The sequence below is a fragment of the Poecile atricapillus genome, chromosome W, assembly GCF_030490865.1.
Source record: "Poecile atricapillus isolate bPoeAtr1 chromosome W, bPoeAtr1.hap1, whole genome shotgun sequence".
Classification (NCBI taxonomy): domain Eukaryota; kingdom Metazoa; phylum Chordata; class Aves; order Passeriformes; family Paridae; genus Poecile; species Poecile atricapillus.
Window position 1 is genome coordinate 103,863,331 of NC_081288.1, and position 12,914 is coordinate 103,876,244.

The window sequence follows — 12,914 nt, forward strand, 5'->3', positions numbered from 1 at the left end:
TCCCCAGCCTCTCTGGACAATCTGCTCAGGACTCAGTCACTGCCCAGGGAAGAAGTTCTGCCTCATGTCCAGGTGGAACCTCCTGGGTATCAGACCCTGCCCGTTCCTCTGGTGCCATTGCTGGGCCCCACAGAGCAGAGCCTGATCCCTGCTCTGAGCCCTCCCTGCTCATAGGGACACACAGGGCTGAGAGCCCCTCCCAGCTGGGGCTCCTCTCAAGGCTGGACAACCCAGCTCACTTGGCCTTTCCTCATAAGAAACATGCTCCAGTCCCTTGATCAACTTTGTCAAACGACTGCTTCTGTTGCTTTCAGACAGACTGGCAGCTCAGGACTTACAGGCCTTACACGACTGACTCACCCAGCTCCACCTGTTTGCAAACACCAAGCCCTGTTTTGCATTACTTGTATTCAGATAAAGATAGCTTTGCTAGAAAAACACACTATATATTAACTCTTCCTCAGTCCAGGAAGAGAAGCACCCAATTGATCACCAACCCCAGGTATGGCCCAGGTATGAGTCAACACCTATCCAGCTGACAGCAGAGGCAAGATGCTAAAGAGCCCTGACCCACAAGAGATGGTTTCTGAAGCCATCCTCATTGCAGTGCTACAGAACCAGCTTGAAGGAAGAACATAAAGAGAATAAAAGGCAACTGAAATCAATGGCATGGATGACAACACCCTCCTGACTTGTCTCCAGCACCAGTAACACTCTAATTCTTTGCTCTGCATCAGTGCCCAGAATTCATCTCCTAAAGTAAATAACTTGATAGCTAATTGATTTACGACACTAAGGCCTGTCACAAACTCACATGCTAGCAATTGCAGCTGAGGTACTCACCACATGCTGAATATTTTATTGAGAAAATATGAAATGTTGTTTCTTAGCTGCCCTCGGCAAATGTCTGTGACACAGGAGACTTCCCAAGTAGGTAAAGAGAAGGTGAGAGAGAGCTTAGCTGTGTCAGAGTGGCTCTGTGAGCTGAGCCAGTAGAGGTCTCTCTTCCACTAATAAAAATAAATAAATATCTATATTCATCTGTGTATGCATGTGTCCTCACTTGGGATCCCCAGTCTCAAACTACAATAAAATATATCATCTGGGAGCCAGCAGCTCAGATGGGAACAACCACTTTGTTCCAGGAAAAAGAAGTTTAAAAAAAGGAAGTTGGTGTGGTGTACCAAGTTAACAAGCTCATGGTATCAACTCCAGGCTTCACACCTGTCAGGAAAAATTTACAGTATGGTCAATCCCAGACCTCCAGCTTCTCTCCCCAAAGCAAGTGAGGACCACAGCCATCTGCTTACAGAGCTCTTCCAGCCTGCCCAGGTAGCAGGGCTTCACTCTGGGTAGGGTCAGTCATGACAGAAAGTCTTTATCAGACAACAGTTGGATTTTTTGCCTCCATGTAAAGGACTGCTGGGTCTTTGTGGGAGTAGTGTCTGGAGCACACAAAATGGGGCATCTGCCCACAGCTGGAATCCTTGCTTGAAGACTCAGATGTGAGGCCAAGGATAAAGCTGGAATGAAACTAATGTTCCTGCCTGCTGTCTCCTCCAAACAGCTGCAGGCGCAGTAGGACGGCCAGGTATAAAAGCTTGAGCTGGCACAGCCCATCTTTGCGGATAGGTGTGCTGCTCCCTGATTCCACCCAGAGCCTGCTGGCAGGTGCCAAAGCTGCTGGGAGGAGCGGGGCAGCCCCTGCCAGCACAGCACAGCACAGAAAAACACAGCACAGAACAGAACAGCACAGAAAAACACAGCACAGCACAGCACAGAAAAACACAGCACAGAACAGCACAGAACTGCACAGAAAAGTACAGCCTGCCACAAGCACCCATCCAGGTCAGCCTGGTCCAGCTGTGCCACGGACCGGTGTTCTCCACTGCAGTGACATCCCGCAATGTGTCAGCTGCAGCATCAATCCTCCCTTTTCCAAAAGCCAGAGACAGGGAATTGCCCTCAGAGACCTGAGAGCGGATCCCCACAGGATCCTACAACACCTCAACAGCGAACAAACTGCCCATTGCTTGTGGAGAACCTGTGATCAGCAGGTTAATTAAAACGGGGAAGGTACACACAGCCAGGCACAGCTGGGAAATGGGGGGAATTCCAAAGGGGTTACAAAGCAGTGGTAGCTTTGTTTTCTCCAGGGAGTAGCAGAGAGCCTGACGCTGGTTTGTTTTTAGGCAGTTGCACTTGGTATATTATCATTACATATTAACATGTTCTTTTTATATTTTTATTTCTGTTATTAATTTTATGCTATAGGAATATACATTTTCTTGTTTTTTAAGTGAAGTGAATTGGGAATTATTTTTATTAGAAGGAAAAAAAAATAGAGAAGAAAAACACATTCCCTTCTATATTTTGGCCTAATTTTGAGTCTTGCAATGACTGATGTGGACAAGACAGAAAACAGGCAGGGAAAGGCACATAAGCTGCCTGGATGGAGGAGGTGGCTGAACCTGGATGAAGCACAGCAAACCACAAGTGCAGATACAACCCGCCCAAGCAGGAAAGAAATGCCTTTTTCCAGCTCCATAAGTAAATGAAACATCAGAGGTGGGGGAAAAAAATCAGTGTTAAAAAAGTACAGAAAGTCTTCAAAGTTTTTTCCAGTAAAATGAAAGCAGAAGACATCTAATTTAGTGAAAGAGCAAAACAATTAATACAATATAATCTTATTCTTTTACTGCAGAGCACACATTTTATTAGTGCCACGATGCTGTGGCCTTTTTATTTTGGTGAGTATAAAAAAAAATATTGAGGATAGTAAATTACTTAAAAAAAAAAAAATACAAAATGCTGATGCTGAAAAAACCATGTTGACATTTCCTGACGAGGAATATTTTCTTCTGAAAATGAAATTCAGTTTTATTCAGCTGAAGCTACTGAGACGTACAGATGGGTACAGGATGTTGGAAAACATCTTCCAGCTCATTTCCCCATCTGAGGAAGACGAGGCTGGGTCTGCAGCTGAAAAGCAGTGGGTGTTGACTTTAAGGACACTTTGTTAGTACTTTCTCTTTCCGCCAAACGTCTTCAGTGAGAAACGGTCAGAACCACATCCAAAATACTCCTGCTAAGGAAGGGGTCGTATCTCTCTTCTCTGGCACGAGAACACGCGGCTGTGTGGTAGGGAAAGCCAACCCTTCCTGCAGCACGGCCCTGCATAGAAGCCCCGAGAGGGGAAGCCTTGCTCCCACCGCGAGCAGACCGGGAGCGCTGCGGGACGCGAACCCCGGCGCGGGGAATGGCGGAGCGCCCGTCGGGCGGCGGCTCCAGCCGGGGGAGCCCCGCAGCCGGGGCTCAGCGGGGACGCACTGCCGTGCGCGCGCAGGTACGTGCGTGTGCACACGCGGAGGGTGCGCGCGGCCCGGCGTACGCGTGGCCGCGGAGCGAGGGAGGGAGGCAGGGAGGGAGGCAGGGAGGGAGGCAGGGAGGGAGGCAGGGAGGGAGGCAGGGAGGGAGGCAGGGAGGGAGGCAGGGAGGGAGGCAGGGAGGGAGGCAGGGAGGGAGGCAGGGAGGGAGGGAGGGAGGCAGGGAGGGAGGGAGGCAGGGAGGGGAAAAGCGAGAGGGGGAGGGCGGGGGCTGCGTGTGCACCCCGCGGAGCGGCCGCGCGGTTGCATCAGACGGGGCGGGCCGGGGCCGGGGCCGCGCTCCGCCCTGCCCCTGCCCCTCCGCAGCCCCGGCCCGGCCCCGCTGGGCCGGCGGAGCGCTGCCAGGCGCACGAAAGCAGCGAGGCAAGGTTGCCTCCAGCCGCCCGAGGAGGAAATGTTGCGGCGGAAACAGGGAGAGGGGGAAATACAGTTTAAAAATTTGCCCCCGCCGCGCGGGTCCGGCCCCGTCTCTAGTTCCCCACCGGGCTGCGGCCGTGCAAGCCCACAAGAGGCCCCCGAGGGAGGGGGCGTGGGGGGGGCCCGAGCCGTAGCCGCCCTGCCCCCCTCGCTCCGGGCAGGGCGGCGGGAGATGTTCCCCACTCTTGCTCCGGCCCCGTGCATCCCCCGGGGGTCACCGAGGAGGAGGCGCGGGCGGGCGCGGCGTTCCCCTGTTGCTGTTGTGATAGCGGCGGGCGCGGCCACCGGCGGGAGCGGCGGCCCTCGGCTGCCGCGCAGGCGGAGAAGCGGAATCGGTCGGCCGCGGCAACAAGGACACCAGCGACGAAAAAAAAAAAAATTAAAATAATAGGCGGGGGGGGGGGGGGGGCGGTTAGAGGGCATATCCCAACCCTACGTGACGGAGGAGCCCACCCGCCGCCGCCTCCCTCTTCGGTCCGGGGCCTGCAGCACGGACCCCCCCGCCCTGCCCCCGTCCCCCGCCCGGGGGGGGTTTGGTTTGCGCCGGCTGCGGGGATAGGCCGGCTCGGGGAGGCGCCGCTATTTATTTTCCACCGTGATCACTTTGTTCGTGCTGGGACAGGAAAAAAAAAAAAAAATCACGTAACTTTTTTCTTTCTTTTTTTCACTAAATATTTGCGAGTGTTTTCCACGTTTAGCGGGCTGGGTTGCCATGCAATCCCTGTGCATGGGGCAGGATGGCAGGCACGAAACGCGCCCGAGGCGGACGGCAGCGCGTCCAGCGGTCCCGAGCAGGGCAAGGGCAGCGCCAGCGCCAGCCGTGCCCTCTGCGGCCCTTCCGCTCCGCCCTACCCGAGTCGGGGCAGACACTGAAGTGGGGCTGGCGACCGGGGACTCGCCCCTCTCCCCGTCCCTCCCCAGCGCCGGCCCGGCACAGCCTGGCGTTCTCGGGGAGGTTTCGGAGCGAAGGCGAGCCCGGGCGCGGCCGGGATAAACAACAGGATCGCGTTGCACCGGGTAGGGGGGAGGGCCCTGGCGAGCCTCGCAGGGAGCTGTGCTCCCCCTCCGCCCCCGCTCTGTGTTCTTTTACGTGTTCACTTATTCCTTGCAAGCCCTGGGTCTGGGAACGCCCCTCCCCCGCATTCCCGGGCGGAGGGGCCGCTCGCACCTTGGCGGGCGTGGCGGGCAGGGCCGGGCACCCCCTCCATCTCCCGCACCACGGGCATCCCCTCCTGCACCCTGCGGTGCCACCCTTCCCTCTGTCCGGCGGCGCCCGGCCCTGCGCATCCCTGGCAGTGGTGCGGTGCCTCCGCCAGCATCTGCCGGGCCCGGGGCCTGCGAGGCGCCATCTTTGATAGCCACGAGCGGCCGCCCGGGGAAGATGCCCCGGGGCTCCGGTCAGCGGCGCGGGCCCCGCCAGGGAGGGACCGAGGGACAGCCCCGGGAATCCCGGGGATGCGCTGGCTCTCCGATGGCGGCCCGGGAGGTGCTCTTTTGGGCTCGAGTTTTAAGCCTTAGGAGTCGAAGGACTAAGTGTAAGAACTACCTCGAAATACCTCTTCTCTCTCAAAAATAAACAACCCCACCCCAAACCCAAAACTGTTATGACACAGGAAATTCCACTCTTTTGCACCAAGAGGGCACATCGTTGCCAATTATTACAGAGGAGACTCGAAAGCATTTATGTTGGAAAAGCTCCCTTAAATCCAGCTGTTAAGCCAGCACTAAACGCTGTCCGCAAGTGCCACATCCACTGGTCTTTGAAATCCTTCCCGGGATGGTCACTCCACCACTGCCCGAGGCAGCTCGTTCCAATGCCTGTGCACCCTTCCATGAAGAAATAGCATCGCTGCACTAAGGGTTCTGCATCCTTTACTTTCACCTGTGCCAGAGACCCATGAAGAGATGGATACTCAAAGGAAAACTGCTGTTACTTCTCGTAGTCCTATTTCCTCCTATACCAGGCTGAGGGAGGTTGAAACACACACTAATGAAGACCATATTTCTTATATATGGCAGTTTTCTTTATTGATTGCTTGATGTGAAACAATATCAATCTGGATTTTTTTCCCCACACATTACAAAAAAAAATTAAATTGGCTCAGTCTGCAATCTTTTAAGCACAGCCATATTAATTATGAGAAAAAGAAAAAAAAAAAAAAAAAAAACCAGAAAAAAAAAGGAAAAAACCCTCTAAAAAGTCTACCAAATAGAGCATTTACAAATGCACAAAAACATGCCACTTTGGCTTTATGGGGAAAAAATATTGTCTTCTAGATTAAAAAAATCTTTTAACATAAATAAGTTAGTATAATTTCTCAGTGTCTTTACAGAGTTATGTACACAGGTACATTTCGAACTTTTTTATTTTTACATACAGGTACACAGGCAACGTAGAAATACTGTTTAAAGATGTAGTATCCCTTTTCCTCCCACACACAAACACTATAGGAAGTGGGTCAGATCAGAAAACAATATCCCAGATTCAGAGCAAAAGCCTTCCAGATTAGGTTAAAAATAAAAATAAATAAAAAAAATATAATAAAATCAGGCAATGTAATCAGGTGGGATGGTTTTACACAACTTTTTACAGAGTTATCAGTTTTGGTATATGGATTTGGAGGGGAGGGGGGCAGGGAACTTTTGTTACTACATAACGGAATCATCACAGCTCCCACCTCTTCAGCTTAATGCCATAGGAAGAAATTTCACAATGATCTGCTCTGAACAGTTACCACGATGATACATTAAAAAAAGTCTAAAAAATTTTTAAAAATAAGAAAAAAGAGAAAAACACTGTGGACCCACTTAAAGGGACAATACATCTTTAAGTAATAAAAACCCTACACTGCTTCTCTTCATAGATTTCTTTGCTTGCTAGATTGTGAAAGCAAGTTCCAATCCGTCACCCTCTTCCAGTCCCTCCCCCCTGCCCAACAAATTTTATGTGCTACATAAGGTAAAAACTATATACACAGGTAGTACAATGAAGCAAATAAGGAAACACCTAATTGCACAATGCTACATCCAATGCTTTTAGAGGCAGGTCTTTTAAGAGTGCCTAAAATTTAGTGTTATTGTTTGCTTTTTGTTGCTGTTGTTTTTCGTTTTTTTGTTTTTTCAGTGCTTGTACAGGACCTCCATACCCCGGAGATCGGCGATATGTATTTTTTTTCCTTTCCCACTACAACTTTACATCTTCCTCGCTTCATCGCCGCCCACCGCAGTCGACGAATGAGGACGCGCACATCCTCCGTTCTGCGGGAATAATGAAAAGGAAAAAAAAAAAAAAAAAAAAAAAGTAAAAAAGAAGAAGAGGTGGCGGGGAGAGCGATTAGAAAACATCGAGAAGAAACGCGATCCGCGGCGCAACCGGTTCAAACCGACACCGCATCCCCGGGGCGGGAGGGCCCAGCCCGGGCGGGGCCCCCGCCTCCCCCACGCTCCCCGCGCCGCTGCCAGCGGCCTCGGCCCCTCCATCCTTCGGCGGGGAACACGGGGGGACCCCTACCGTGCCCCCACCGCCGAAAGCTGCCGGGAGTAGCGGCATTCGCATGGCCGCGCTCGGCCACGGCTCACCCCAGCGGGACTAATTTGTTGCAACTTCTGCTTTACAGCTTAATCTCTCTCTGCACAATCGCAAATAGGTTTTTTTTTCTGGTAAACCTCGCTCCTAACCTCGGCTACCAAACCGCCGGCGCAATTTTTACCAACTATCCCCGCCCTAGCCATCACCTTAAAACAAAATAACAAAAAGGGGGTAGGAGAGAAGGAAAAAAAAAATAAAAGAAAAAAAAAAGAAAAAACTGCACAACCCAGCCTCCCATTAACCCGCTCCCTTCCCCTGTCCGCCTCTAAAACCAAACCAAAACAATAGAAAAAAAAAAAAAAAAAAAGGGAAAAGCAAAAAAAAGAAACCAAACCAAACAAAAACAAAACAACCTTGCATTGCTCGAATTTTGAGAAAGTGCCCGGATTCCCCTTAAACTCAACTTCTTGACTTATTTCTCCCGCAGTGGAAGGTGGCCGCGACATGCAACGGCAAGGCTGACACTGGAGATGAAAAAGCCCCGAGGGCGGCGGACAGGTGAAGCCCCCCGAAATCCCCTGGCATCTGACATGATGCACCAGCCGCGTTTCCAACTCCGTCCCTGCACCCGAACGGTCCTTGGGAAAGGGCTCTCCCTGGCCCCGGTGCCCATACCGCAGGAAGGCAGGGTCAGTCCCACTGCAGCCCTTGCCCCAGCCCCCTGACGCTGCCGAGCCCAGGCTGGGCTTCTCTCCTTGTTTTGTTCTTTTCAAGCCCTGCGCCTCCCACTCCCCACCCTCCAACACACACCCATTCCCGAGCGCTCGGGGAAAGCCACCCTTCCTCGGAGAAAACACCCCTCGGCGTTTCCCAGGGCCTCGAAGCCCCCTCCCCAACCTCTTAAGAGACGCGGGATAGACACTCGGTCGCCCCTTCTTTCCCTTACTTGCATCCTAATGCCATACCCTAAAGGGAACTGACCTAAACGCTTTACGTTTGATGTCTTCCCGGGGTTGATTTCTTGGGTGTTTGCTCCACTGAATTGGCACTGGGGGAGTCTTCTGAAACCTCTTCTTCTGTTGTGTTGGCTCTTTTATTTTGAGGAGAGGAATCTAGGAGGGGAAAATTAAAAACGAGGGGGGCGGAGGGGGAGGGGGGAGATATTAAAATATTTTCCTTCCAGATGTTTGCTCGGCATCCAAGGGGGATAGATGGAGCCAAGGGGGAATATTCCCGGATCCCATGTCAGCTATCGGCTGCGTGAAGCGAGCAGGGGGTGGGGAGTTGGGCTTCTCTCTAGATAGGAGATCTAAGTTCCCTATTTTCGGCTAAAATCCATATTCGTCTTTTGCTGAGCGCTGTGCACCTCCTCCCACCTGGGCAGGAGCCCGGTTCCCCACAGTGGGGCGGCGAGGGGTCGGGGAATCTGACCCGCGTCTAAGGGCTCTTCCTGGCAAATAATCTACCAGCTCCCATTCTAGGCGAGCCCCCCGGGACTGCAAACAGTACCCGGGCTTTTTTAGGGGGAAAGGGGCGGGGGGGATACGCCGAGCCGGTGCCACGCGTGGCAGGGGCGGAGGGGCCGGAGCCCCGGCGCTGACACGAGTGGGACGCGGGGCAGAGCCGTGGGGTACGTTACCGTCGGCCGCGGGTCTTTTCCTCTGGGCAATGCACTGCTCTGCTAAGTCCGTCTGATTTTCTGAAACATCAGTCTTTTGAGCTACACAGTGAGTGTCCTCTGAGATTCCCTGAGAACCGACAAAAACCACCGTTTGGCAATTCCCGTTTACATCCAAGCTCTGGCGGCCGGCGGACTTGCAGACGGCTTTCCGTAGCCTGGGGGGTCTGAAGTAGAAGTCGGGCGAGCTCCCTTTTTCCACGGCTTGCCACTCGTACCTGCCTTCCAGCGGCCTGTGATTCTGGAAATCGAAATTCCACTTCCTCTGGTACGCCTCCTCCATCTCCTGCAGGTGTTTCTTCAACTCCCTGTTGAGCTCTTCGTGGTTCACCGGCCCGAAGAGGTTCCTGCACGCAGACGGCTTCGGGTACTCCGACTGTCTGGCCTCCATGCGCTCCAGAGTAGGGCTCCCATTAGAAATGCGGACGTTTGACATCTCCCCGCACGCTGTGGCTCCAGGCGGGGGTTGTGCTCGCTGCTCTCTCTCTCCGCGGCCGCCGCCGCCTCTCCGCCGCCCTTTATTTCCCGGCGCCCGGCGGCTCCGCTCCGCGTCTCCGCTCCGCGCTGCCCCGCGCTGCGGCCCCGCTTCGGCCCCGCTCGCCCTCGGCCCGCGGAGAAGGGGCGAGGAGGCGCCCTTGCATAAGCGCCGGCCCGGGGATGAGCCCGGAGAGCCGCCGCTGCCGCCGCCAGGGAGCCCCGGGCGGGTGAGAAGCGGAGCGCGGCGGTGCCGGTCCGCCGCCGGTGGCGCTGGTGCCGGTGCCGGTGATGGCCTTGGTGCCAATGATGCCCCTGCCGCTCGCACCGCCGCCGCGTAGTAAAAGCGAGACGGAAAAAAAACAAGGCGAGATGAGCTCTTTTCTCGGCAGCCCAATATGGCGATTGAAGGGAGGCTGACGAAGAAGAAAATGATTGACAGGACGAGTCTATTTAAACAGACCGGCCGAGCCATTGGTTACGGCGGCAGGCACCGCCCCGTCCGCCCGGCCCTGCCCCGCCGCCGCCGCCGGCTCTAAAGGTGGAACGGCGCAAAGCCCGGCCGGGCCATGGCGAGCCGAGTCCGGGAGCGAAGGGAAAACCGACAGGGGTGGGACGGCACCGCCGAGCCCGCTCTCCTCACCCCTCCGCAAAACCCGGCGGGGATTGTGCCGCCCCACAAAAACACCCCGAGCGGCCTGAGGAATGGCAGTGGCTGATTTAGAGTCAGGGCTGTGACAAGAGTGTCCCACCGCTCTGGTTTGCCCGGGTTGGGCACTGAAGGTGCGTCCCCGCCGAGGTCCGACTTTGGGGGCAAGCTCGGGGCTAGTGGGCAGGCTGAGCCCCACCAGGGCATGCCGCGGGGATCAGCGCCCTGACACCACTGCCTGCGGAGATGGGCTGGTAGCTCGTCGTGCCAAGGCGATCATCTTCTACCCTCTCGGCACAGAAAGGGCTAGGTTAAGAAATGTCTGTAAAATAACCGCTGCTGCGATTTCAGATGTCAGCAATCCGGGAAAAGAAAAAAAATAGCACTGGGGTTTGTCCTGTTTGTGTGCTCAAAAGATTAGATGGGCAAAGAATCACAGCCAGAGATTTTTTAAGCAACTTCCTCAGATAGTCAGAGCATGTGTGGTGGGCATAAGAGCAATCGTGCATTCCTCTCTGGCCCCCTTTTCTCCATCCCTTTCCACTGCCAACCTCCCTCACCATGCAGCGCCCTCAATGTATTATGTGACACTGCAGGTTCTCTCCAGCACTAAAGGTTATGACGTGTCCAGGTGCCTAGATCCTGTGCCTGAATCTTTGGAGGGCCCTGAAGGCACTTCACACCCATCAATATGGCCAGGTCTCCTTTGCAAGCAGAGCAACCCCGTGCAAACTTCAGGATGGGAGGGTGAGGGGGGTACACAAGTAGCAAGTTACCTCAACAACGCAGGGTTCAATACAATTGGGTTTAACTGTCTGAGATGAGAGTCAGCAGGTTTGGCCTTGAAGACATGGAGATTTTACACACTGGAGAGAGGACACAACCTTCACAAAGTGCTCAAGACCAGGCCAGCACTCTGTCGGCCATTGTCAGACTTAAGACCTCCAGCTTCTGCTCACACCACTCAGCAGAGTAATCTCAGTATCATCAGACCCAAGTTCAAAAAAAATATGTGTACAGGCAAAAAAAAAAAAAAAAATACAAATGACATAAAACCACAAGGTTGAAATACATTATTAGCCACATTTTTTATTTATATGCTGGGGATTTTAGTATTTGGAAGTTGTTTTCTAACTCCTCTCAAAAACCACAAGTTTCAGCAATTAACTTGCAGAAAATTAAAACTGACATTCACATGTCTGAAGGACCTGAGATTTTTTTTGAAGTTGCAAGTGCATGATAAAACTCCATCGGCTGGAAAAAGTAGAGCCTGCATCTGCTGTATTTGCAGGATTTCATCTTCATTTCTCCAGGCTTTCCTATCTTTGACTGCCACTAGCAAGGAAGCTCCATTTCAAACTTCATTTTCTCTGTCAGATGTAGGGACACTGAACTTGTTCTGCTGATCCACACATGTAGCAAAGTGCTCTGCAGAAAATGCTTGAGGATGCCCAGGGCTCATCCTGCTGATGGGGGCTTCCCTGCTGGTAACCTGCTGAGTGTCCCACCCCAGACTCCTTAGGTGAGGAATTCCCATTCTCTGCTCCCTGGGAGTCTCTGCATGTCTCCCTAATCCACAAGGGAAAGGCAACCCACTGGTGTGCAGGATTATAACAGAGTACCAGAGTATAAGCACAAACTAGGAAACAGAAAAAATTGTGGAGAGTGTGGGTTTCCAAATACTGGAAAAGACTCTGTGCCCCACGAGTAAAGCAGCAGCAGCAACATCACAGCAGTACAACAGAGAGCACTGATCTATCTGAAAATTTTGGAAAAGGAAAAAAAAAAAACAAAAACCAAGTTACTGTAGGACAAGAACCTTCTGGGGTTTATTTTGTTGTTGCTCTGTTTATACTTTCCGTAGCATTAGGGCCTGAGACTGAGTCCCTGGATGCTGTACAAGTATATTGAGCACGAATAATTAAATCCAAAGGGGCGGGGGGGGTGGGGGAGGGGGGGGGGGGGAGGAGGAGGAGAAGAGGGGCGCGAATAATTTAAGCCGCTGATGGTAGCAACGGAAAAAATTAAAGAAAATTAAAGAGGAGTGGTCTCCCCCTCGGTTTATCCCTCTAACTGTTCTCCTCAATCACCCTGCCTCGCCCTCAGGGGGGCTGGGGAGAGGGAAAGGGGAGGGGGTGTAGCCCCGCAGCAGCGGTAGCTGCGCGTTTTTCCGGGGGCAGCACAGCCCGCAACCCGCGCCGCCAGAAACGCTGGGGTCGAGCTGGGACAAATCATCAGGAAAGGTGGTAAAATTATGGAGAAAAATTTAAAAAAAAAAAAAAAAGTCTCCCCCGGGGTGGAAGCATCCGTATACCCGGAGCATCCTCGGCCGTGGTCGGGGATCGGGGTTGGTCCTCGCCCCTCTTTCGGGTCTCTCGTCTCGTCTCCCCTCGTCTTCCACGCGATCTCGGCAATCCACCTTAAATCGCTGCGGCTGAAGAGAAAGAAAAAAAAAAAAAAAAGAAAAAAAAAAAGAAAAAAAAAAGGTCTGTGTGTGTCTGCAGCGACCTTGCCATGATCTAAAGTGTTTTGTTTACAGTCAGGCACCCCCGATGGCTGCAGCAAATCGGGACAGAGGCAGGCGCCCGCCCGTAGTAGCAGTGAAGCGTGGAAAAAAAAAAAAAACAGGAAAAAAATATACTCGAAAGTCCCGGAGTGAAGCTGTGGAAAGATCAGAGCGCCATCGTCTTGCAAAAGAGGGGCACAGCAGTGGGGCTACGGAGGAGGCGGTGCGGGGTGGGGACGGGGGCGAGAGCTGGGCCTGCCCCGCAGAGCTCCAGC

General features: G+C 53.2%; 1 protein-coding gene across 2 annotated transcripts; it reads right to left on the reverse strand.

The window, feature by feature from the left end:
- Positions 1–6,900: 6,900 nt before the first annotated feature.
- LOC131591793 (cyclin-dependent kinase inhibitor 1B-like) lies at positions 6,901–9,456 on the reverse strand. Of its 2 annotated transcripts, none has more exons than XR_009280461.1 (3): positions 8,972–9,456; positions 7,746–8,444; positions 6,901–7,061 (listed from the first exon to the last, which is right to left on the reverse strand). XR_009280461.1 is itself a non-coding variant. In XM_058862855.1 (3 exons), exons 1-2 carry the CDS (start codon positions 9,444–9,446, stop codon positions 8,323–8,325), a joined length of 597 nt encoding a protein of 198 aa, XP_058718838.1. In that variant the 5' UTR covers positions 9,447–9,456; the 3' UTR covers positions 6,901–7,061; positions 8,314–8,322. The 2 variants fall into 2 exon arrangements, 1 of the variants encoding a protein (XP_058718838.1); XM_058862855.1 differs by having other exon boundaries at positions 8,314–8,444.
- Positions 9,457–12,914: the final 3,458 nt, after the last annotated feature.

What these genes read in the sequence shown, in the direction of transcription:
- LOC131591793 (XM_058862855.1), bottom strand. Translation starts at nt 9,446, where the DNA reads ATGTCAAACGTCCGCATTTCTAATGGGAGCCCTACTCTGGAGCGCATG. An exon ending in GAAAAGACCCGCGGCCGACG is followed by an intron (nt 8,445 to 8,971) that starts GTAACGTACCCC and finishes TTCCCCTCCTAG; the next exon opens with ATTCCTCTCCTCAAAATAAA.